The following is a 24,880-nucleotide window of genomic DNA, read 5'->3' as shown; positions in this document are numbered from 1 at the left end:
CTGGAATTTGGAGCTGACTTTTGGCTATTTTCCCTTTCTGTATAGAAAGCTAGGGAAGGGAAGGGGAGGTAGAAATGCACCCATACATGCCTCAGGACTTTAGCAGGGACAGACAGAACTGCCTTTCCTGCCTCCATACCTCAGGTTTCCTCCCAGACATCCAGCTTCCTCCATGAAAGGCATTACTCCCTGATCTAGGTCTGCTTTCCATTGGGACAAGGCAAGTGGGAAGTAAAGGCGGCCCCTGGCAGGCCTGGAACATGCTCCCCAGCAGAACTTTCCACTGACTTGCTCCATCTTAGCTGGGGACAAAGCCAAGGTCAGGGCAACAGCCTCCCATAGGAATGGAGAGGCCAGACTGTGGGGAGGGGAAAGAGGCAAGGGCTGCAAAGATAGAGATGCCACTTCCCAGGTCCCCCAGTTCCCAGTGCACTGGAGAGAAACTCCCCAAACTGGGTCATTAGAATAGAACAGTGTCTGATTTAAATCAAAAGACAAGGGCTCGAACTTGGGCTCTGCTCATGGCCTTTGAGTGGTCATAAGCAAGTCCATGACGGAGACCTCAGTTTTCCCAATTATTAAATGAGGAGGAGGTTAGACAGCATTTGAAATCCCTTTCAGCTGAGGACAGTCTACATTTTATGACTGTCCTCAGCTGGCCCCAGACAGTCTGCTTGCCGACCTCCCAAAGTAACCCTCCTCTCTGGGCTGGTAGACTTCCCATAGCCCTTTGCTTTTGCTCTGCTCTCCCTTCCCACCCTCGACCCTCTTCTGCTCAGTCTATTCAACAGTCAACCCCTTCTCATTGAACATCGGCTTTTCTTTTTCCTCTAAATACCACAGAAAGTCCGTCTCCTCTAAGATGTCTGGCTTGTGTAACATGAATATTGTCTACTTCTCCATACAGACAGCTCGTCAGCAAGCATTTTTCAATCGAATCAGTTTTCATCCTTTATACTGGTCTAGGGAGTAAGAGTGGGGTCTCCTCACGTGGAAGCAGATTTTCTCTCTTGGTAACAACAAAGCAAAAGGCAGTTGATGTTTCCTGAGCACACTGCTGATGGTAGAAGGGTGACCAGCAGCCCACAACCAGGTCATTGAGCTTAGCTGGCATCCACTGAGTCTTGCCCAGATCAGCAGATCTCCCCAGCAAACTCAAAGACTCCTAAGGGATAATAAATAGTTTTTAAAAAATGATTATTTTTAAAAATGCCAGTAAGTATTGGGATGGTTTGTTATCCAGTAAGAGCCAACTGATACAAGGATAAAGCATGTGCCCAGAAGGACCCAAGGGGATGGGATGCATACTGAGATTTTTTCAATTATTGTAGGCACCATTCCCATCATGGCAGTAGCCTTGACATATAGTCTATTTATAGTTCAGAGCCTTGAGCACGATGGGCTGAGAATGGAGACATGAAAAAGTCCAGGAGAGAAAGCTCCTTGCAAAGTGGCCAGGCACCTAAGCCCGGGCATATCTAACCATCCTCAGGACATGGAACAACCTCCCGTCTTCAGGTCAAGGTGTGGACAAGCATTCGTCAATGCTTACACCAACCCAGGCATGGAATTTTAAGATTTGGAGAATTTTAAAGGTAAAAGAACATTTGACAAATGACTACCAAATGCTTATTATGGGACAGATACTTTTCTAGGTGTGGGGACACTGTGGTGTGCCTTCATGGTGCTTACCTTCCCCTGTAATCTAGCAAGATCTCAAAAAGGTAAGAAAAGAGGAATGGGGAAAGGTAATCTCCCTGCACTGGTTTAAAAAATGTCTCCATCTTCTCTGAAACTCCTCTCTCCAATAGGCAGAACTTAATTCTCCTCCTCTTGAGCATGGCTGTACTCTGTGACTCACTTCTAACAGCCAGAATGTCAGAAGTGATGGTGTGTGACTTCCCAGGGCAGGTCATAAATGACATTGCAGGTTTAGACTTGTGCTCTCTTGGGCCACTATCTCTGGGAAAGCCAGCTGTCGTGTCATGAAGACCCTCAAGCAGGCCTGTGGAGAGATCATGGGGCAAGGAGCCAAGGCCTCTTGCCAAGTCACCTTTGAAGCAGAACCGCCAGTCTCAGTCCAGCCTTCAGAGACCTTAGCTCCTCTGACAACTCAACGACAATTTAACAAAAGAAAAACCATCCAGCTAATAAGCTGCTTCCAAATTCCCAACTGCTATGGTTTGGATATGGTTTCAGTGTGCCCCTCAAGGGCTCATGTGTTGAAATTCAATCTCCACTGTGAGGTATTAAAGAGGGTGGAAACTTAATCCAACCATGGTGTTTAGCGTGAGACTTTGGGCGATTAAGATTAGATAAAGTCATGGAGGTGGGGCAAGAATGAATACTGGTGGCCACATAAGAAGAGAAAAAGAGAGACAGAGAGACAGAGAAGGACAGAGACACAGATACTAGGACACAAGTGTGCTCCCTCTTTCTTGTCATGTAATGCTTTGTCCCACCCTGGGACTCTGCCAGCAAGAAGGTCATTACCAGGTGCAGCACCCAGTCTTGAACTTCCAGAACTATAAGCTAAATCAACCTCTTTTCTTTATAAAGTTACCCAGTCTTCTCAGGTATTTCATTATCCTAATGGAAAACAGACTAACACACTAGATCACAGAAATGTGTGATAATAAATGTTTGGTTTCAAGCTGCTAAATATGGGGGTATTTTGTTACACAGCAATAGGTTACAAATGCATTCTCTCTATCCCCCTGTTTCCACCTTTAATCCTTTACTCCCTCCTTCTTATCTTCCATATACCACATGACATGCAAAATCCAGAATGTAATATGACAGAGACTTCTGAGGAACTGTGCTCAGAAGGAAAGGTTCTTCGTGAGAATCTATTCTACTCTAGTGTAACAATCAATTTGCCAGCTTCACCAAGCTTGTACTTGCTTTACCTAGAAATCCAACCCCCACATAAGCTTGTGCTTCCTCTGGCTGCCCAATCTCAGGATAAGGGAGCCAGGAATCTTGGGGGAAGGAGATAAGGGAGGCGGCAGGACATGCAGACTCACTTGAGCAGGATCTCATACTGGCCAGCATGCCAGGGCTGCACGTTCTTTAGAACCAGGGTGAACACATCCTCGTTCTGCAGTACTTCAAAATGGACAGTGTGTCTGGAGAGGGCTCTGCCGTCTCGGAGCCAGTGCACAGTAGGAAAGGGGTCACCAGCTATGGCACAGGAGATGAGGACACTCTGGCCCAGGGAGGCCGTCACCGAGCGAGGCTTGCTGATGAACCAGGGCTGGGTGCCATCATGAGGCTCTGGAAGATGGCAAAGGGTAAAGTGAGAGAGGAAGGCCCTGCAGCACAGGCATACACCATGTCCTCCCTAGTGGCGGAGTGGGAAGACAGCGTGTTACTCAAAGAACGCAACAGCTATTCCAGAAATCATCTCTACAGACATACAAACACAACACACCTTTTTCTTGCGTATCATTCCTGATTATGTTCTTAGAGGAAGCTTTAAGATGAATACTCCCAAAGCAAGGGGAGAGCCCAGAATGAGCGGGCATTGGGCTGGGTGCTGAAGATCTGCATGAGATGTGTCTGATCAGCAGCTGATCCTTGCAGTCTGTGTGCTTTACTTGCCTTTCCTCTTACATACGTGCTCTCTAAGGGCAGGGACCAGTATGCCCATAACCTGCCTCCAAAGTTCTCCTTGCCAAATTAAGTGTATTGTAGGCTTTTCTCTTAGCACTCTATTAGCTTGTCAGCAGTAGCCCAGAGAGGGCAGGGACTTTAGAAGGCTTGTAGGGTGGGGCGGCGTGCTGCCCTCTCAGCCAGAGATTGAGGTGGAAGATAGGGAGCTGCCTCTGGGGCTGGGATGGGACCTGCAGTCTGCTCATCTCCATATTGCTTTGGGAAAGGCCAGGCCCGTACCCCCATCCCCCAGAACAGTTAAGCCTCACCTTGCACTGTGAGTACAGCCTGAGTGCGGACCTCCCCGGAGCTGTTCCAGGCCTCGCAGGTATATGTACCTGTGTCCTCTGGAAACACTTCCTGGATGCAAAGGCTGTGTTGAGTGCCTTTCTGTTCAAAGTGGAAGTCCTCAGACTCCTGGATCTCAGTCCCATTGTGCAGCCAGATGACCTCTGGGGGTGGATTCCCTGAAGTGAGAGGAGGGGTGAGGAACTAGTTAGGGCACGACTTCCTTGGTCAGGTAGCAACTGTGCACTTGACACTGTAATATATATAATTGGTTTTTTTTTTGTTTTGTTTTGTTTTTTGTACCCAGGATTGAACCCAGGGGTGCTTAACCACTGAGCCACATCCCCAGCCCGTTTTTGTAATTTATTAGAGACAGTGTCTCGAAGTGTTGCTTAGGCCCTCACTCCAGCCTCAGGCATGTGCCACCACACTCAGCTAATACTATAATATCTTATTAAATATTCTACCAAACTCTTTGCACCTTCAGTTTTCCCATCTGAAAAATAGGTATTCTAATAGCATCTATCTTGTAGGTTTGTCAGGAAGTACACATGAATGAATCAAACCTCCTTTAGCTGCCCATTAGAATAAGATCTAACACAAAGAAAATACCAAATGTATACTCATTGTGATTATTAAACAACAGATTTGGGGAAACCAGAAAGAACTGAAGTGAAAATATGATTTTGGAGATGAAAAACGAAAACCCAGGAAGAATGGTTCTTAAAATTAGAATTCAAATAGCTTTATGATACTAAGTAGATCGCTGGGTTCAAACTGAATATGTTTTCTGCTCTGCACTCCCCACACAGGGTATCCGGTGCAAGTAATAGTGACTTCATGGTAATTTCCTTGCAGATTGTCACCAGAAGAAGAGTCCAATGAACATTTCATTTTTCTACCATACAAATATCCTAGGACACCAGCTTGCATAGGATTTTCAAACATGGCTCTTGGTGGACAGAACTGTCAGTTTTCACCAATCTATTTTTTCTGGAATTTTGGGAGGCATGAAACAATGGCCAATGGTGAGGATTTCCTCTGATGTAAGACCTGATTATAAAGCTCTGCTTTCAGAAGAGCAAAGTCCCTGAAATAGGCAGCTGGGGTATGCTGGGGGGCAATGGTCCCTGCAGAGGCTTAAGAGCAAGCAGATGACTATTTGTCTGCTGTGTGTCAGACATCACATGCCTGGAAGCCAGGTGTAAAGTGCCTCCAATCTCTTCCAACTGGAGGACTCTGTGAGTGGTATGGTACATATGGACAGGGGAGGGGACCCAGTTCTCTATTTTGGGGCTGTAACAGGATGGCCTCCAGCCTGCCGGAAAGGGAGATCATCTGAGCATCTCTACAAAGGTGAGCTCTTGGGATCTCTTACTTGTCATCTTTATTGCTTCTATAGTTCAAGAGGAACTAAAAATCCAGGGAAGTGACCTCCAAGCTGTCAGAGGCACTGATCAGGAACCAAGAACCATGAAGGCACTCAACAGTAACTATGGCTGCCCCCAGCCAGGAGCACTGAGCCAGAAGCTTCCCTGGGCTTCTTTTGCTCACACCTTGTCACAAGCTCCTGTTGCCCTGTCCCTGTTTTAGAACGACCTCTACTCTATCCTTTCACCTTAAAATTTGGAAAGAGCAACTGAGATCATCTTCTGAGAGTTGTACCAGGTTTTGCACCAGTCTTCGGAACTTTCCAACCACATTGGCCACACATGATTCAAATTAATCCCTCACCCCTCTGCGTCTGGCCACCATCTTCCCCAAATTCATTTAACTTTGAATTAGAAAATTCTACCTACAGAGGCAGAAAAGAAAAACCAAAAGGCCTTTTTTCTTTTGGTCCATTGTCTGGTGGCCCTATGCTGGTTTTCTGGTGGATCAATGTTCTGAGCAGGGCCTTGGGGAACAATACCTATACTGCAACCATGGCCCTTCTCACAGCATCCCAAGAAGAAAGACATAGAGACAGACCTGACACCTGAACTGTCATGGTGACCTGGCTTCCATCCATGACTTTGAGATCAGAGAGGCCTTGTAGGAAGATGGGCGCCACAGGCTGGTTGGGAGACAGAGGCAGAAGGCCACTCTTTCCGTCACTCTTCTTTTCTGTGTGGTAGACAACAGAACATCAAGTGAGCATTATTTCATTCATTCATTCATTCAGTCAGTCATTTAACAAAGAGACCAATTATCTATGCTGAGGCTCAGGTTCTAAGTGCTTCCAGAGTGTTTGGAGGTGCTGGAGATCTTACAGAGGAATCAGATGTGCCCCGTTTCTCTCCTTGACATGACAACACTCTTGCAAGAGAACAGGGAGTGAACAATGAGATCTCTGTAGAGCTACTCTTAAACCAGGCTCTGCTTCCTCAGGAAACCTCAAGGAGGAATCTAACACTTGGTATCTTATGAGGTTATTTTTTCTTAAATTTTGTTTACTTTTTTGAATAAATGATATAATCACATGGCCCAAAATTCAAAAGATATCAAAGAGTCTGTGTAAAGTCTTCCACCCATTCCTTGGCCAACCAAGCAACTCTCCCCAGAGGCTACCAATTTTCAGTTCCTGGTTCATTTTGCAAGAGATGATCTATGTATACAACATACACAAGCAAATAGATACATTCTTTTTCTTTTTCCTTTTTGTTTTTTTGGTGCTGGGGACTGAACCTCAGATCTCATACATGCTAAGCATGTCTTCTACCACTGAGCCAATTACCAACCCTATTTTATTCTTTTTTTAAGAAAATAAACTATAGGACTAGAAATGTAGCTCAGTAGTAGAGTGCTTACCTAGCATGTGTGAGGCCCTGGGTTTGACTCTAGCACAGTAATAACACATTCTTTAGAAAGGCTAGAATGACCAAGATTGACCATCCCATGATTGATATTGGCCAAGATGTGGAGCAGCATAGATCTCTCATACACTGCTGGTGGGAATGTAAATGGTACAGACCCATTAAAAATAGACTTGGCAGTTTCTTAAAAGGTTAAGCATATACTTCTCCTATAATCTGGTCATTCTGCTCCTGCATATTTAATCAAGAGAAATGAAATCACAAATCTTCACAAAGACTTATAGTCATAGCAGTTTGATTCACAATAACTCCAATGTGGAAAGGACCCAAATGCCCAAAACAGGCCAACAAATAAAGAACTATGATATACCCATCACAACAGAATAACACAGCCAAAAGGAATAAAGCACTGGGAGGCACCACAATGGGGATAAATCTCACCATCATTATGCTGAATGAAAGAAGCCAGACAAAGAAAGAGTACATATTGGATGAGTCCATTCATACAAAATTCTAGAAAATGCAAAGTTTAAGGATATAAAGCAGGGCTGGGGTTGTAGCTCAGTGGTAGAGTGCTTGCCTAACATGTGCTGGGTTCAATCCTCAGCACCATGTATAAATACATAAATCAATAAATTAAATGAAGGTACATTAGCAACTAAGAAAAAGGACAGAAAGCAGATCAGTGAGTACTTGGGGCAGGGGCTGTGAGGCTGGATTATAAAGGGCATGAGGAAATAAGTAATGGAGATATTCATTTTTTTAAAGTCACAGTGAAGGTTTCATGGAGGTAAATATTCAAAACTCATCAAATTAAATTCCTTAAATATATGCAGCTTACTATACATCAAAAATACCTCACAAAAATTTCCATCTGAGAGGGAGGGACAGCTAGTGAAGGGCCAAAACCAGAGTGACTTTCTGGGTATAACCAGGTTCATTCTTCCTCCAGGCTGACCTCACCCCTGTCTCTGAGGAGATAAGGTATTTGCTTACTTTGCAGGACGGCCCTGGTACAGGATGAGCCCTCAGATGCCCAGTGTCTATCTCCCCACTGGTTCTGTGAGCCAGAGGGTTTTGACTTTCAATAAGTCCATTTATGCTTTTGTTTTGTTTTTGGTTTTGGTTTTGGTGGGAGCAAAGCTATGGTTTGAACTTACCAAAACTTAGGTGCTCTACTACTGAGCTATATTTCCAGCCCATCATGTTAAAATTTGAATCTCATATTGGTGGTATTGGGAGGTGGGACCTCTGGGGGAATTAAATCATAGGGACACTGACCTCATGAATGGATTAACATATTTCTCAAGGGGCTAGGTAAGGTTCTCTTAATCTGGATTAGTTCCCACAGGAGTGAGTTGTCTCTCACAGGACTGAATTAGTTAGCAGGAGAGAAGACCTTTCTAAAGCAAGCCTGGAACCTCCCTCCATCTTTCTTACTGGTTTCTCCTTCCTGCTTTTTGGCTATTATATAAAGCAACACAAGGTCCTCACCAGAAGGGAATAGAGGCAGTGCCATGCTTTTAGATCTCCAGAACCAGGAGCCAAAGTAAATCTCAATTTTTTACAAGTTACCCGGCTTCCTCTGTTTTGTTATAGTAACAGAACACAAACTAATACAGCTAGAAGATCTCTAAAAATCCAAGACTTTAGGAGCAAGGCTTTGGGGCCACAAAAACCAGATTTTCTTCAGGAAGCCTAGAGCCCTGGGGACAGTTTCCAGTGTGCTTTCCCCACCTGGGCAAGACCTAACTCCAAACTTGCTACTGAATTTTTATCATCAGCCAATGAAAATGAACTCAGGCTATTGCAAAGCTCTGTGGGCCTAGCCTCTGGGCCTGTGGGAGGAGAGAGGCTGAAAGTTTCCCCCAGAGCGGGTGCTGGTGGGGGGGCAAGGAGCAGGAGGACAAGAGTGGCTGAGACAGGTGAGACCCATGCTCTCTGCTGACAAGTTGGGGCTCTCAGGAAACTGCTGCTTGCCCCATGCCTGCAACTCAGGCATCCATCTTTGACAGAGGGCAGCCAAGGGGCCTTGGCCAAAGATCCTGGGAGAGGGATTGGGGGCCCAGTATTGGAAATGCATAGATCTATCTTATTTCCCCTATTGGGCTGCAGTGGTGGGGAAAGCTGGCCGCCTCAGGAGAATTTAGGAATTTCCTGTCTTGAACAGACTGAGAAGGCTTGAGGACAAAATGTTTTTGCCTCTCTTGTACTCCCTGTTCCTGCCTCTCTGCCCAAGTCTGAGCCCGAGTCCCCAGCATCACAGAGCTCCCTGCAGATGGGCTTGAATTCCTGGGTGCTGCAGGAACATCCCAAACTCCTGCCTGCTTTCCTTCCAGCCAGTGGCAGTCTGCTGACTGCTCTGCCCAGTCCAGTGACCCTGCCCTCTCCTGGCTCTTCTCACTGCCTGTTTTCTGGCTGAGGGCTTCAGCAAAGCTAAGTCACCCTGTGGGCCTCAGCCACTGGGTTTAAAAACCTAATCTGCCTGCACCTTCCTGAGCCACCCCTGGAGATGAGAAGTGTGTGTGAGAAGGTGGCCTGGGAACTGCCTCTACATGTGTCACCTCAGGACTGGGTTCTTCCAAAGCTGGTATGTCCGCCTGCATCTATGGAGGGGAGAGATAGTGTGGTGCCGAAACCTAGGATGTGGTGCCAGATTCTGGCCTGGGCAAGTCCTGTCCTCTATCTGAAGTTGGCTTCCTTAACTGTCTCTGGGGATAGTATCCTCAGGGTTCCAGGGAGCTCTGGAGATGGTATGAGAAAATACCGTGTGCAACTACAGACGCCTCCTTGGCTTACATCCCATAAACTCATCAGAAGCTGAAAATATCCTAAGTTGAAAATGCATTCAATGCACTAAATTCTTGAGCATCCTAGCTTAGCAACACAGTCCATTGTGGAGCATCAGCTTTTAACGAACATGGGGCTTACAGGTACCTGCAGCCTGCTGCTGCTGCCCCAAATCTCAAGAGTATTATATTACATATCACTGGCCCAGATCCAAGTTCAAAATTTGCATCCTGAAGTGTGGTTTCTGCTGAAGGCACACTGCTTTCACATCATCATGAAGTTGAACCATCTTAAGTTGGGGACCACAAGCATTTGTTATTGGGGCATATGGAGCCTGGCATGAGAACCAACTCAAGCCCACCCACCTGGACTCAATTAGTTGCAGGGCTTATCAGCAGCAAAAGAACCAATTAGAGCCTGGGCCCTCACCCAAGGATTACTGACTCATTTTTATGTGACCTGAGGCAAGTACTGAGAGGAATACAAACGTGAAGCTTAAAAATACCCTGGGAGATAGCTCAAAGTAAACTGAGAACCAACTTTCACTGCATCTCCCTGGGAGACGAGTGAGAGTGACTTTGTGGGAAAGGACCCAGGCAGGCATTTAGAGCCAGGGTCACCACTGCCTCTGACCCTGCTCTTTCTTCCCCGAAGCCCTGAGGAAGAATGACACGACTGGGAGCAAATATTCAGAGTGGACCTGTTCCCTGTTCCCAGGCTGCAGGGTGGGGCTCCTGATTGTGTTGATTACCCCCAGCATGTGCAGGCTGAGTCAGCATGGTGTGGTGACCATGGATTCAGGATGGTGAATGGCTGCATCTTCCCGAACATTCAACAACAGGGTGAGAAAACCAGCCAGCTCCCTCCACTCCCGGCACTGGGATTAAGGAGCCAGGGAGAATATTGGGTTCTAGGCAAGTGGCTTCCTTCATGCAGCCTGAGAAAAGCCCTACCAGACTTCTAGAACTCCAGTCCCAGCCCCATCACCCTATTTCATTGGTAGTGAGACCAGAACATGCTTAGGGGAAGTGATATGTCCAGAGCCAGTACAGGTAGACCTAGAGCTCACAGCCAGGCCTTCTGATGACAAGGGATATCTCTAAAGGGAACCAGCCTTCCCCAGTGACCCACAGTGAGCACTCACAGTGCCATCGAGGACAAATGCACCATCAGTGGCCCACACGCTAGGCTCTTGACAACCAAGAAAAACAAAGCAGAGCAGAGCAAAGCCAGGCAAAAAGGGCAACGTGTGTGTATATTCCATTTCATTCCAAAGCCAAACAAATCATCCTGGCTCATGTGTGGCCCATAGGCTCTGCATCAGTTTATGCTCACTCTTTCGTGGACTTCATCAAATGAGAAGAGACAGATGGAGACTGGCATTCTTAACTCCTGGCCCTAGCCGTGTGAGCTGCAGCAAGTCCCCCCCCGCCCCAGGCCTCAGTGTCCTGTGGTCTAAATTGATCATGTGGTTATCATCAATTACCAATGACAGTGCAATGCTGATAAACGTAATGCATGCCGTCTACATGATAGAACAGCAGGGCTCTTAGGTGACTACAAGAAACAATATGTAAAACAGCTAGAACAAATACCTGACACACAAGTATAAAAATAAATGTGTTCTCACTTACCTAACCTACTGACTTTTTTAATTGGGCAAACTCAACCTGACAATAAACTATGAGAAAAGTCCCCCAAACTAGGACATTTACTTTTAATAGGGCAGAAAAGGAATTAATAGTTGCCACTGAGATGAAATGATAACAATTCTTTACAAAGTCCAGTGCTTTGTGCTTCAAAAGTGTGTTTACAGCTCACCCAGTGTCACTGGTGATGCCCTGTGTGGCATGGGGCTGATTATGTTCCCATGTCCCCGTGGGAAAGTTGAGACTCAGAGAAGGAAGTGGGCTGTGCTGAGGGCCTCCAGGGCTGAGGGTACAGCTGGCCGGGTCCTGGTCTGGGTGCCTTCCCTCTATTTACTGGGAACACAGGCAGGTCTCTTAAATTCTTCCAGGAGCCTCTGTCATTGCTTGTGTTCACACCCAGCGCCATCAGTTGGCCCAGAGACTGGCTTCTCTGGGGCAGTCCTTACCTAACCTGGCTTGAGGCCGGGGAGGGAAGGCCAGAGTCAGAGGTGAGAGCCCCCAGCAGCACCAGCCCAGGGAGCTAAGCCTTCTTCATTTCAGTGGGAGGAAGGCAGCAGACACTGGCCACAGTTGCAAGGGAGGGGTCACTGGGACCCAGGACAGATGTGCTACTCAGCTCCAACAAGGCCAGACTAAATATACCCCAGGCCTTTCCCACAGCTGTGCTTCCTGCTCTCTGCTGAGAGCAAGCTCAGGGAGGGCCTTCTTCCTAGGATCCAGAGGAGCTGTTGCCTCCTTGGCTTACGGGTCTAGGGTTCCGGGTGTAAACTGATTCATCTGTTGCTCTGGTTTGGTATTGACCAATGACTCTCCAGGCACTCACTGGCTGCCTCAGTCATTAAATGAACTGCCACTGTTCCATTTTGAGAGAAGGGAAGAGGATCAGGCCTGTCCTCTAAGGGAAGTGACAAGAATTAAGATGAAGAATAAACTGCTTATTAAGAAGTTCACGGACAAGTGAAAACCATGCCACATAGACCAACGCTGTTAGAACCACTTGAGAAAAGGAAGGAAGTAGGATAAAGGGCAGAACAGGCAGCAGAGAGAAAAGAAAGAAGAAAGGGAGGGGACAGGGGGAGGGAAGGACCAGGGAGGGAGACAGACAGAAATGAACTCACCCCCACACATACACACAGACCCCTCTTTATCATCCTACTGACCCACAGTTTTTCCTTCTTGCTAATTTTCCTTTAATTTTTGACTCACTGGAATTTTTTTTTTTTTTGGTTCTGGGGATTGAACCCAGGGCCTTGTGCATTCAAGGCAAGCACTCTACCAACTGAGCTATATCCAGTCCACTGGAAGTGGTTTTTGAAGACAGTTCCTAATCTTGATATTAAACATTAAATTCATGTTCTAGTGAACCAAAGCATCAAACGAATGACTTAGGGGCCCAGAGCAGCAAAGCAAAAAGGACATGTGCAGAAGCTGTAGGAGCCAAGATCTACTGTGGGTAGCTGACTTAACCTTTCTGTGCATCAGTTTTCCTCACCTGCAGAGTTAATTCAAAAGTGTAAAGTGAAAATGTTATGGGAATTAAATGAAACAAGTCAGTTTTTTTCTGGACAATTAGACTTTTTCTATTGAAGCAATATTTCTTCTTAGAAACATGAATAGATAGTGGTTTTAGTTTGGAAACAAATGCAATGTAACATTTTGCAAAACTGTTTTTTAGAGAAAGAGTTAAATACCCACAGAATGGGAGCAATTTGCTACCTTTTGTACTAAATCTGATATAACCAGAATAACCTGTTCCTCAAACCTCTCAGGCTTGATCAAAGTCTTCAGTTCTTCTTGGACTTAACATTAACAACCTTTTTCAGCCTTTGCCCTGGTGGCTGGCTGTGATCTCATTGTCTTCCTGTACATAATAATTCTCCTTGCTCTTCCCTTCAGGATCCTTCCTTTTCTTTTTATGAGTTCAGCAGGAAAAACAACTTGGATCTGAATTTCCCCTTAATAGCATTTTATTTATTTATTTATTTATTTATTTATTGCTGGCCAACTTTTGCTGGTCACCTGCTACTTTTGGAAACCCCACATTTTTGATCCAAGTTTACATTCAATGCATGTTTGTCTGTATCTTGGATCTACAAAAGATTTTCTTTTGGCTTTGAACATGAGCTATTTTCCTTCGATATTACAATGCAAAATACCATTCCAAAAGCAGATCTGATTTGCTCCAAACCCTGCTATTCTATGGAAATTCAATAAATCATCAACTGAGGGGGCACTGCAGAAGCCATCCTCCCCTCTTCCTTTATTTGGTGCTCATAATCCAGCATGTCCAGGGATGGGGGCTCAACCTCCTCCTTCTCCTAAATTCCAGGATTAACACTGGGGGAGTCATAAAAGGAGGGCTCCTTTTGCCCAGCTGAAGGGCAGCCCAGCCCATTCCCATCTCCAGGGCATTTGTAAGCTGAAGATCCCCAGGGAGGCTTTTGAACTCCCTTTCAACAAAAGTCAGTCTCCAAACCAAATAGAATCTTCTTGTAAAGTCAGCAAAAGGGCTACTTTCACAGCATTATAAAGGATTCGTCCTCCCGTAGCTTGGATCTCTTTTGGCATTCCTCCTACTGGCTTCTCCAGAACTTAAGCAAATGGGAAGGGACGTGTGCAAGGCAAAGAATGAAAGGAACATGACGTGTGACATCCTGAAAAAGATCTGTTACCAGTAATGATAGGGCTGCTAGACGGGAGGCAGGGATCATTGCAGCCACAGCCTTCTTACAGTCTTAAAAGTTATAATCAAACTCTAAACAGAAAGGTACATCATCCAAGCCACCCAATGTCCCCAGCCAACGAGTGCCTGGAAACCACACTCCCCATCACACTGTCCTAACATGGGACACACTGTGCCACTAGGAAGAGAATGCTGTGATTCTGATGGCATTCTTTTTTTAAAAAAATTATTACTATTATTATTATTTTGTTTTGTTTTTGCAGTGCTAGGGATGGAACCCAGGACCTCACACCTGCTAGGCAAGCACCCTACTGAGCTACACCTAGCCCTGGATGCCGTTCTTGACGAAGGTCTCCAATAAGGAAATGGCAGGAATGACCTTTTATGGGCTGTAGAAGTAGACAGATACTATCTCGATAATTATCCAGTTAGTAAAATGAGGCTCCAGTTCTATAATATGTACACGAATGTGCATATCTCCACCCTCACAATTCTTCTAGAACGTGAAGAACCCACATACTGTACACATCCTATTCTGGACTCAACCTCTACAAAACTAAAATGTTGGTTGCACGTTGATTTAACATTTAATTAAGTGTTTGCCTTCTTAGAGCTTAAAGGGCTTGTTGGCAGATGTTTTGGGTGGACTAAGATTCTTGATATATTAAAAAAAAAAAGGACAAGTTAAAACCAATGTTTATCTTTGTCTTTCAGTAAATTTCTCTTTAGCCTATATGACTATTTAAAAAGTTGTCAATATTTTTAGCTCACAGAAGGCAGGGTCATGCCTGACGCCAGTTTGTGTCCAACCTGTGCACAACTTGGGAAGAGTGGCTCAAGCTCAAATGTGGTTGAAGAAGCCTCTCAGGGTGCCTGGTATCAATCTAAAATAACTGTGCCTCTGGTGTTTTGAGTGTGGAGTGAATAGCTATCCTCACTGGGGTGTGCCATCTTCCTTAGGGGCTCTTCCTCACAACAAATACTCTAATGAATACGCTGACTAAATTTTATTTCTTATTTTAGAGATCATCTGTTTAAAAACTTATTCACACTTTATATCCTTAGGTGCCTCTAATAGGCCCCAGTAGGCTTTTGGTTAAATAAACAAATCGTTAGACTGAGAAACTATGTCAAAACGGGGTACAATTAGCAGATTATTAATAAATCGAGTCATTTAGGAATTTTAGGAAAGATGCTCCAGGGTAAAATAAACTTAAAATATTCTCGCCTAAGAAGCACCCCCAGCCATTACCCCCAAACAGTGAATTCCTTCTCTATTTCAGATCTTCCTGGGCTCCACAGGAAGTTGGGTTAATCACCTGTTATGCTTTATCTGGGGTTAAGAGGGAAGACTATCACCTGATTAATATTGGGGACTTTTCCTCCCCCTGTCTGCAGGGAGGAAAGAAGGCATATTTGTTGAGGACCCTCAAAAGCTAGTAGTGGGGCTGGAGTTATGGCTCAGAGGTAGTACACTTGCCTAGTACATGTGAGTTCAAGCCTCAACACCACATAAAAATAAATAAATAAAATAAAGGTATTGTGTCCATTTACAACTAAAAAATATATTAAAAAAAATAAAACTACTTGTGGATCTCCTGCACACCCCAGTGAGCACCAGGCACCCAGAAAAGAGAGAAACTGAGGGAAGGCCCATGACAGGCTCATCCTCTTGGTGGGTCATTGAGCACCTTTCATGAGGCAGGCCCTGTTCTGCACACAGTGGGGAAGACCTGGCCCTCCCTGCAGGGGTAGAATAAACAAGGAATAAGCAATTACAATCAGATTTCATATTTGGAATAAACTACTTCTACATACCCCTAGAGGCTCTGTATGATGCACCCTGCTTCTCTCTGTGATCTCAGGTTCTGCCACTCTGCCACTGGCTCACTTGGCACAGGCCACACTGGCTGTCTTGCTGTCACCTTGCTCCTGACTCAGGGCCTTTGCATGAGGGCACTCTTTTCCAAGTCTCTGAGGCTTCCTTTACCTCACAACTAAAATTGTACCCCTCCCACTGCCCTCCCCTATTCTCATGCTGTTTGTTTTATTTTATTTTTTTAATGTAGTGGGACATAATATCATTATTGTATTTATTTATTTTTATGTGGTGCTGAGGATCAATCCCAGTGTTTCACATGTGCTAGGCAAGCACTCTACCACTGAGCCACACACCCAGTCCCCTCACTTGTTTTCTTAACAGGACTTTCCAGGATTTGAAATTAAACCAGGTGTTGACTGTCCCCACCAGAACATAAGAACCACGAAGGCAGGGTCCTTGTCTGAGCTGCTTATTGTAGTTTCTCTAGTACAATACCTGGCATAAATAAAGATTTGTTGATAAATAAGCATGATAAGAGAGTCCAGGGTGTTCAGAGAACCCACTCTGGAGAGATTAGGACAGGCTTCCAGAGAACTTGACATTTGTGGAGCTTTGGGGAGAAGAGAGCAACAGAGGAGGAGAGGCAGGGCACAAAGTGGCCTCAGAAAATGCCACAGACTCTGGATGATTGCAAAACCTTGGCAAAAGGATAAAGAGGTGAGAAAGAGTGCCCACGTCTGGCGTTCAGCATGACATCTGCTGAACTCTCAGATGGAGCTTGTCTCCTGCAGAGCTGCCCCCAGAACTGGCTCCTCTCTGAGGAAAGGCAACTGGAGGGAGAAGCCCTGCTGAATGGCGCCATCTTGTGACCACAGACCTTGGGATGAGGCACAGGAGTCCATGGCTTTAGGTCACAACCTCAGCACCTCCCTTCTCTGATTCATTCCTCTCTTTTCCAGAAAATACTGTAGCAAGCCCACCTTTTGGTAAAATCACTCCCCAGAATATTTTTATCTTGTTTAAAAGTTGGGACATTTGTCATAGCAGCACATATTAGCACTTCCTGTGTTCTAGAGACACTAAATGTATTCATTTGTTTAATCCTCACGGTACCATGAGTGACCACGTGAATCCCCATTTCACAGAAGAGGAAAATGAGGCCTGGAAGGCTCACACCCAGGCGTCAGGGCTAGTAAGTGGTGAGCAGGAGTCACATCAGGCAGTCAGTGCCACATCCATACAACCCCCCATTAATGGGTGCCATAATGGGGGTGACAGAGTGAGGCCTAGGCAGCTACAGGAGACACTGGAGCAGCAGTCAAGGCAGTAGGAAACAAGGGCCTCCACCTGTCCCCAGAGGACCTGGAGCCAAAGGAACTGCCAAGAAAACAAGAAATCCTTCACAGCTGAGGATGTTGCAGGACGCAGACCCAAGCCCCCTGAGTGCCTTGGGGCACAGTGCCAGTGGTGTCACTGTGCCAGGTTTGCCCTGTCCAACCCTGTGCAGAGACAGCCCGAAGGCTGCTGGGCATGAGCACGAGGCTGTGTCTCAGCCTCGATCACCATTTATGGTATCTGAGCCTCTGTCTGGCCTTGACAGGCCCGTAAATCCCCCACCAGAGGGTTCTCACTCACGCAAGCTGCGTTTAGAACAAGGGGACTGGCAGAGTCCTTGCCGAGACCGCTCTTCCTACTTTAAAACACATGTGGATGGGCGATCATTCGCTCCCCACCCCATTCTCCCCCCAAGACCCAGGAGTCAGAAGAATAGCCCCCAAAGAGTTCCTGACCCCTCATCCGGAGACCCCACCTCTCTACACCCATAGCTCAGCTGCGTCTCTCTAATCCAATCTAAACACAGACAACCCAGGACAGGCCCTGGATTAGCTGGCGGTTGGCTGAGGCTGGTGAGTAGAGTCTCAGTAGGGAGAAGGCAGAGCTGCCTGGCCCATTGTGTGCTGTCCTCTGGTCCTTTATAGACTTGGGATGTGCCACACGGACCTCTGAGAAAAAGCAGCTGGTGGGAGGGAAGAGCTGTTCCCCTGGCCCCTGGAGACCAGGCTCTGAGCCATTCTTGCTCCCTCAGAAATCTCATGCCACAATCTCCCAAGGCCCCTGTGAGCCATGAAATTAGAACTATGAGGATAACTGGGAGAAATGTGTCCACCAGGGTTTTGGCTGGGAAACTCCCAGGGCCCGCGGCAGCTCTGACCCACGTGGGGAGGGCTTCCTGGAAGGAAGGGGCAGGCCAGTTCACCAGTGATTCTGTGCCGAAGCATTTCTTTAGAGAAATCAGGTCCACTCCGGGTGGAGAGCCCCACAGAGTCAGCATCAGCCACATTCTCCATGGTTGTGGGTTCCTTTGTCCCTAAGGGATGGACAGTGCTGCTTTGGGATAGGGGAAGGACCCACCAAAAAAGGGCCTGAATAGAATAGCCTGGGCTTCATGTCTCAGGACCTGGGCTCAGAAGGCCAGCTTTACTTGCCAGCATGCTGCACTTGGCAGAGTGACCCTGGCTTCATGAGACAGACCTCCAGACTCTTCTGTGTAAAACAGATAGCACCCCAGCCCCAAAGCCACCAGTCTTAGTGAGTGACAGAGGTGAAATAGTAGGCTACAAACATTTATTTTCCCCCTTTTTCCTTTTCTGTGAAACCATCTCCTGCAGCCTCACAGCTCTCTGCTCACATTATAGGGGGCTCTCCTGAGAGGCCTGAGCTCTTGGGGACAAAGGAGGAGGCATAGTCCCCTGCTAGCCTGATAGGGAAGACACATTCATCCAGCCCAAGCACCCGGAGGACCCAGTTATGCTCAGGCACTGGGGTCACATGCCCCAGGTGAGAGAGGAAATTGGCTTACCTGAAGGCCCTGGACTCAAGAAGCACCTGCCCGGGAACTGTCACCATGCCTGATTCCACAGCCCAGACAGCTCAGTCTTGAGTCTATGGCTCCCTGTGATTCCTGGGGACTAAGTGCTTGCCCAATCAATGAATGACTGTGATAATCAGATTACTGGACACAGGCTGGTGACACATAAAAACAAGTCTGGGGTGCTGAGGAGGAGCAGAGGCAGAAGGAGAAGGGGACAACCTGCAACTCTCTAGAGGCCTCAATACCCACAATCTGTTACTTAGTGTCCCCAGGACACAGTGGGTCATTTGTAAGACCCCTACGTTCTCGGGGGATTTGGGGTACTCCTCCTAAGCCTTCTTGGAGAGTGGGTGGTTCTCCTCCTACCAGATCCGGAGCTTCTGGAGCCAGGGGAGCCCCTGTCTCTTTCCCCTGCATTTCCCCTGGCTCTGACGGGGTGAATGGGCAGGAGATTGGCTCCTCCCACTGGCACACCCCAGTCACATGAGTCCCTGGAGCCCATCTCCTCCACCTGCCTGACTTCAGGTTTAGAGCTGTCGCTTGAATCCCTCCTCTGAGCCTAGGAGGTTCTGGCAGCCTGTCCTTTGCCGTAGCCACTGCTGATCAGGAGTGGTGTGCAGCAATGTCATCTGTACCTCTGCTCCCTGATGTGGGCCAGTAATATTATTTTCTACAAAAGTGTCCTTCCTCCAGAGCAGACATGTCTGCAGGAAAGGTGTCTGTAGGCTCCTACCATGGACGATGACCTTGGCGCTGCAAGACACTTGTCCTAAGGAGTTTTCGGCCAGACAGGTGTAGGTGCCATTGTCCTCTGGCAGGGCATCCAGGACGTTGAGCTCAGCCACGCCGGCCTTGCAGGTGGAGTGAGCATACTGGATGGGCTGCCCTGTGGAGGGAAGCACAGGAAGCTCAGACCAGGGAGCACCTGTCCTCAGCAGGGCTGCTGCTGTCATGACATTGGGGCTGGCCCAGCCCATGGAGGGCAAGCCTGGACTTGGAAAGACAGGGGAAAGAGATTCTGGAGGAATTAGGAGGGCAGAAGGGAAAGGGACACAGTTCTGGGCATTCTGTGCTAAGTTAATAGTCCCCATTCCATACTGTCCACTTCACAGCATTCTGCGCCTGGAAGGGATCTTACAGGGTCATTTGGCCCATAGCCCAGGCTCAGAGCAGACCTTGCCTAGACAGAGCACATGGCTCCCAGTTCCTTTTAGATGTCTCTAGAAATAATGACTGCATTTCCCACTGCTGATATTTATCAGAAAGCAATTCTGTATCCCCACCCTAATGTAGCAATTAGGTTCATTTCTTCTGTGCAATTAGGTGCATTTTAGCATTTATGGAAAGATAAATATGGGGAACTAAAACCTTCTGTGAGAAGCCCTTTATTCATGTCACTTTACACAAAGTCCTGTGTGGAGACAGGAGTGTATGCAATGAACTTCAGTAGTTTCCTTAATACTGTATGTTCCTGGGACTTTATCATTTCAGGATATAACCTTTAATTTCCAGGAAAAAAACACAACACATCTCATTACTGAAGATTCTGGACTTAGAGCAGGAATGTGTCCATCTGCCATATAGGAAGCAACTGTCAGTTCCTTTCCTTGCCAGGCCTCAGAGTCTTGGTTTACACTTCATAAAATTGGGGGTGGCTGCAGGGGGTGGGAGAAAGTACAGAAAGAAATGCTTTCCCTGTAATGCAATGTTTTCTTCTTGCACATAGCAACACTTCATGTCTCCATGATGGTTTGGCAAAGAGACTGCCCAGCCTGCCACAGGGCTGGAGGAAAGAGAATCTTCCCAACCCTCATATGAGTGGGGCTGGTAGGAAAGGCAGGGGCTGGGACCCTGCCACTGAGTGGATTAAACACTGCTCTTTGCTTTATTATTTATTTTTTATTTATTTTTTTATTTTTTGGTGTTAATGACACCCCCCAAAACCTCTTCCTTGAGATTACTAACACTTTCCTTACTGCAGTTAAGGAAAGCCTCCGCTGTCCAAATGTGCAGACAAGCATTGTAAGAGCTCTCTTTTTACTTCAGCAAACCTATTTTGGTCCCACAAACAGGGAGCTGTTAGCTTAGGGAGTCAGAATGGGGAGTCATGAAACTCGACTTGGGGGGAGTTGGACAGGAAGTAGTTCACAGTCAAGAAACCCAACTTGAGCACAATCTCCCCCTAGTGGTAAGAGTGTGGAAATACCAAGATTCACTAAATTCATTCCTGAGAGGTGTAAACCAGGGGTTCCATAAATTACAGTCCATGGGCCAAATCTGACCCGTGGCCTATTTTGTACAGCCTGTAAATTAAGAATAGCTTTTACATATTTTTAATGGTTGAAAAAAATGAAAGAAAAATTCCTCTCATGAAAATGACCTGAAATTCCCATTTCATTGTCCATAAAGTTACAATGCAACACAGCACACTCATACAGCATCTATACTGTTTTTATGCTGCAACAGCAGAGTCTAGTGCTCATACAGGTTGTATGGCTCAAAAAGCTGAAAATACTTACTATCTGGTCCTTGAGATAATATGTTTATTGACCCTTGTTCTAGACTCTGAACCAGGCAGAAGTTTAGTCCTTATGTCCATATTCTGTTCTAGCCTCAAGGAGGCTGTGTCCTTCCAGTCAGAGGGCCCCACAGGATTTCTGTCTTTAGGTGAGGTGTGGGAGGAGGGATAGCAGACCTTAGTTCTCTTATCTGACCAAGCTGACTTCATATGGGAAGAATACATGGCACTTTCTCAAAGATCCTTTCTAGCAAAGCATGAGCAAACTCTACCAACATGGAAGGTTCCCAGGCCATGTGTCATGACATAGACACAATTGGGTGCACAGGGGATGGGTGTTGCCTCTTAAGGAGCCTATTTTACCAAAGGCAAGAGCTAGTAGAGACCCCAAACCTTCTGTTTCCCCCAGATTCCCGTAACTAAAGGAGTCAGTATTCAGAAGTGTAAAGTTGGGGTGTTTCAGGCCTCCTGACCACTCTGTGGTGGGGAAGGCCAATGCCCGTGCCTCCTGACTCTCTGTATCTCCCCAAAGCAGGCCTTGCCCAGTCTCACTCATTTAATGGATTTGTTCTCAGTTATAAAATCAGAGTTCTTCCATACCTTTGAAATTAGAAGGCCTTTTTAAAAACAAAAGGATGATAATATACAGTGATTAATTTTTTCAAAGGACCTTACTTGAAAAAAAAATTGGCATGTGTCTATAGAACTAAAATTAACATTAGAAAGAACTACTGGGGGTGGGGTTGTGGCTCAGTGGTAGCACACCTGCCTAGCATGTGTAAGACACTGGGTTCGATTCTCAGTACCACATAGAAATACATAAAATAAAGGTCCATTGACAACTGAAAAAATATTTTTAAAAAACCCACCAGCCACTAAATAAAAGGCAAGCGCCCACAACAACTTCTGGTGTGGCTACTAGTTTATTCATTTATTGTTTGTATATTGACTCAACAAATATTTACCAAGGAACTCTGATAGGTCTGACTGTAGGGAAAGAAATTAAATTGTGTGTGCACCCATGTGCCAGGCACCTCATTAACCACTTCACATACATGGACTCCTTTAGTTTCATAACCACCCCCTCCAAGGACAATGGCATTGTTCCCACTGTGCTAATGAGGAACTCAGGCTCTGGCAGGGGAGAAACTTGCTCAGTCACTGGGTACCAGACTCACTTTCTGAGTTCTCTCCATACCCTGGGCTTCCAGGGGACAAATCGTGTAGAGGGAGAACTGAGAATTCAAGGCAGGGCTCCAGGGCTCATGGGGCTGGGGATGGGAGACTCACCATTGAGCAGCCAAGTGATCTGGGGCACTGGGTTCCCCTGTACGGAGCACTGCAGCACAAAATCCTGGCCCTCGACAACAGTGCAGTCCTTTAAGACACTGGAGAATGAGGGGGCCTCCCCCATTGTAACCAACCCTGGGGGGGAAAAGAATAGACAGAACATCTCAGATCACAGTTTGCCCACTCTTGTGACTGATCATGGGCACCCCAAGTCTCACTGGCAGATGCCATGCTGCCCTGGACACTGGGCATGCTTGGAATATTGGCTATATCCTGTCTACCTTCACACCTTGGAAACAGCAGCACCAGACACCTGAGTCCCAAGCAGGGGGATGGCCAGGGGTTTTTCACAGGCACAAAGCACCTTAGATCTGGGGTGCTCAGGACCTGGCCCTGCCTGCTCTCTCTCCTCTGACTCAGGCAGCTCCTGTCTGTCTTGACCTTTGTTGTCCTGGGGACATATTCTCCTAATGTCCTATAGTGATTACAAAGTCTTGATAGATTTTTACTTGTAGAGACCAGACGCCTACAGTGAAGCTATTTCAATTTTAAATTATGATTACTATTTTTTTCCAATTCCAGGAATGAATCAAATGACAAAGACTGACATGTGTTTTAGTTTTCCAAGTGTGGTCTGAACAAGGGTTCAGAACTGCTGGGACCTGGAAATATGCATTGATTCTTATGTACATTCTATTTCTGGAGAACCTCTAAGCTGAACTTTCCAGAAGGCTTCTATATCAATGAACTGGGAAACACTTGATGGTTTGGGGCCTTTAATTAAGAAAAGTAGGAACAGATCATTTACTTTACACCAATTAGAACATGGTGCAATGGGTCAAGATGGCTGAGGAGTGAGAAGACATATCCCTGGTGCTTTTCAGCAGTGACTGTTCAATGCGGAGATGAGGGGAAAGCCATACTACATCACAGCAGATTGTGGACAAGAAAACAAGTAATAGAGAGCCTACTATGTGCCAGGCACTCTTCTAGATGTGACTGTGAAGATACAGCCAAGGCTGCCATCTCTAGCTCACATTAGAGGTGCAGTTCATCATTTCCCATAGTCAAGTCCAAGGTGGGGCAAGTTTCAGAGCCAGCTCTCTGACTCTACAGCCACACCTTGTCCTCTAGACCCTAAGGGAAAGTTAGGCAGTGGAAGAGCAGTGACAAGACAGAATGACAGTGCCTCTGAGCAGGCTCAGCACAGAGGAAGGGACAGACAGACAACCCAAGAAGTGTAGGGAGGCCCCATCTCTACCCTTCCCTAGTCAGTGTCAAATTCCCTCACTTGAGGAATGTCTCAGGAGTCATCAAAAAGGCGATGGGCTTTGGTGCCAGGACAACTAGGGTTAGAATATGCCATCTTCTGTAAGGCATTTGACCCTGGTCAAGTCATTTAACCTCACTGCAGTTGAGTACCCTCAGGAAAATGGGTGTAACTATAATTTTCTCTTAAGACTGTTGGACTAATTAAATGAAATAACCCAAGTACAGCATTAGCACAAAGCCTGGCCCACAGAGCATCCTCAGTGGGTATTTATTACTACCATCAAATGGAAGCTGTGCACAGAAACTCCACTACTTGGAGCAAGTGTAGTTTGAGGGTGAAAGAGAGTGTTTGAGGTCGTCAAGCAGAGCGAAGGGTTCTTTTCTTTTCTGCACAGGGAAGACAAAGGGCATGCTTGGAGGGAGAAAAGAGAGGCAAAAGGGAGGCAGAGGAAATTGTGGTTAAGTAAGACCTTCATAGAGGGAAGGGACAGGAAGAGGTCTGGTTGGGGAAACAGCTTTCCTGCAGTGAGAGGAAGGAAGGAAGGAAGGAAGGAAGGAAGGAAGGAAGGAAGGAAGGAAGGAAGGAAAGGAGGAGGGGGAAGGAGGGAGGGAGAAAGGGTGTTGGTAGTAGATGCTAACAGAGCACATGTCATATGACCTGCATCTTGGTAAACTGTCAAGATGACCAGGCCTTGTGGAGGCTGGAGAAGTTGTAGGACAAGACAGGGGGTCGCGAAGCACTTCTGGAATGGCAGAGTAAAGCATAAAAGCAGTGAGAATACTAGCACAGAGAGTCTAAATCAACTTTTCCAGAATTCTGGAGATTAACCAAAGGCTTGCAAATTTCTGAGGAGCATTCATTTATGAACAAACAAATGAATACTAGAACCAAACCACCACCCCCAAATCCATCTAAATCTCAGTAAGAACAGAAAGGTTTGTGGCAGCTTTGAAAACCAGCAGCAACTAGGGTTATCTGTAAAAAAAACAGCCACCTAGCGGGGACAGAATGGGGTCAGAGCTCCTGAAAAAACCCATTCCAAAGAGAACCACCACTGTTGGACAGGTCTGGCTCCATCCAGGGCTGCATTTTCAGGACTGTCCTTATTTGACCTGATTCAGAGCTTGATCTATGTCAACAGTGCTATCTCAGTGTGTTTGTACAAAACAATCAATGACAATGGCTTGACATCACAACTACTCAGGCAGCAATGTCAGATGGGGCTAAGAAGTCTGACCAAAAATCT

At 46.4% G+C, this 24,880-nt stretch overlaps 1 protein-coding gene across 5 annotated transcripts in view; it reads right to left on the bottom strand.

Moving 5' to 3' along the window:
• Nucleotides 1-24,880, bottom strand: part of Mylk (myosin light chain kinase) — a 120,451-nt gene that overhangs the window by 83,693 nt on the left and 11,878 nt on the right. For all 5 annotated transcript variants that reach the window (XM_027936014.2, XM_071615271.1, XM_071615272.1 and 2 more), the window contains 5 exons: nucleotides 22,362-22,496; nucleotides 19,287-19,439; nucleotides 5,914-6,048; nucleotides 3,924-4,121; nucleotides 3,027-3,276 (listed from right to left, as the gene is read on the bottom strand). In XM_027936014.2, coding sequence (XP_027791815.2) covers nucleotides 3,027-3,276; nucleotides 3,924-4,121; nucleotides 5,914-6,048; nucleotides 19,287-19,439; nucleotides 22,362-22,496 — 871 coding nt within the window. The remainder of the gene's footprint in view (nucleotides 1-3,026; nucleotides 3,277-3,923; nucleotides 4,122-5,913; nucleotides 6,049-19,286; nucleotides 19,440-22,361; nucleotides 22,497-24,880) is intronic.

Source organism: Marmota flaviventris, chromosome 8, assembly GCF_047511675.1.
Source record: "Marmota flaviventris isolate mMarFla1 chromosome 8, mMarFla1.hap1, whole genome shotgun sequence".
In the NCBI taxonomy this organism is placed as follows: domain Eukaryota; kingdom Metazoa; phylum Chordata; class Mammalia; order Rodentia; family Sciuridae; genus Marmota; species Marmota flaviventris.
This window is presented reverse-complemented; position numbering and strand designations above follow the sequence as displayed.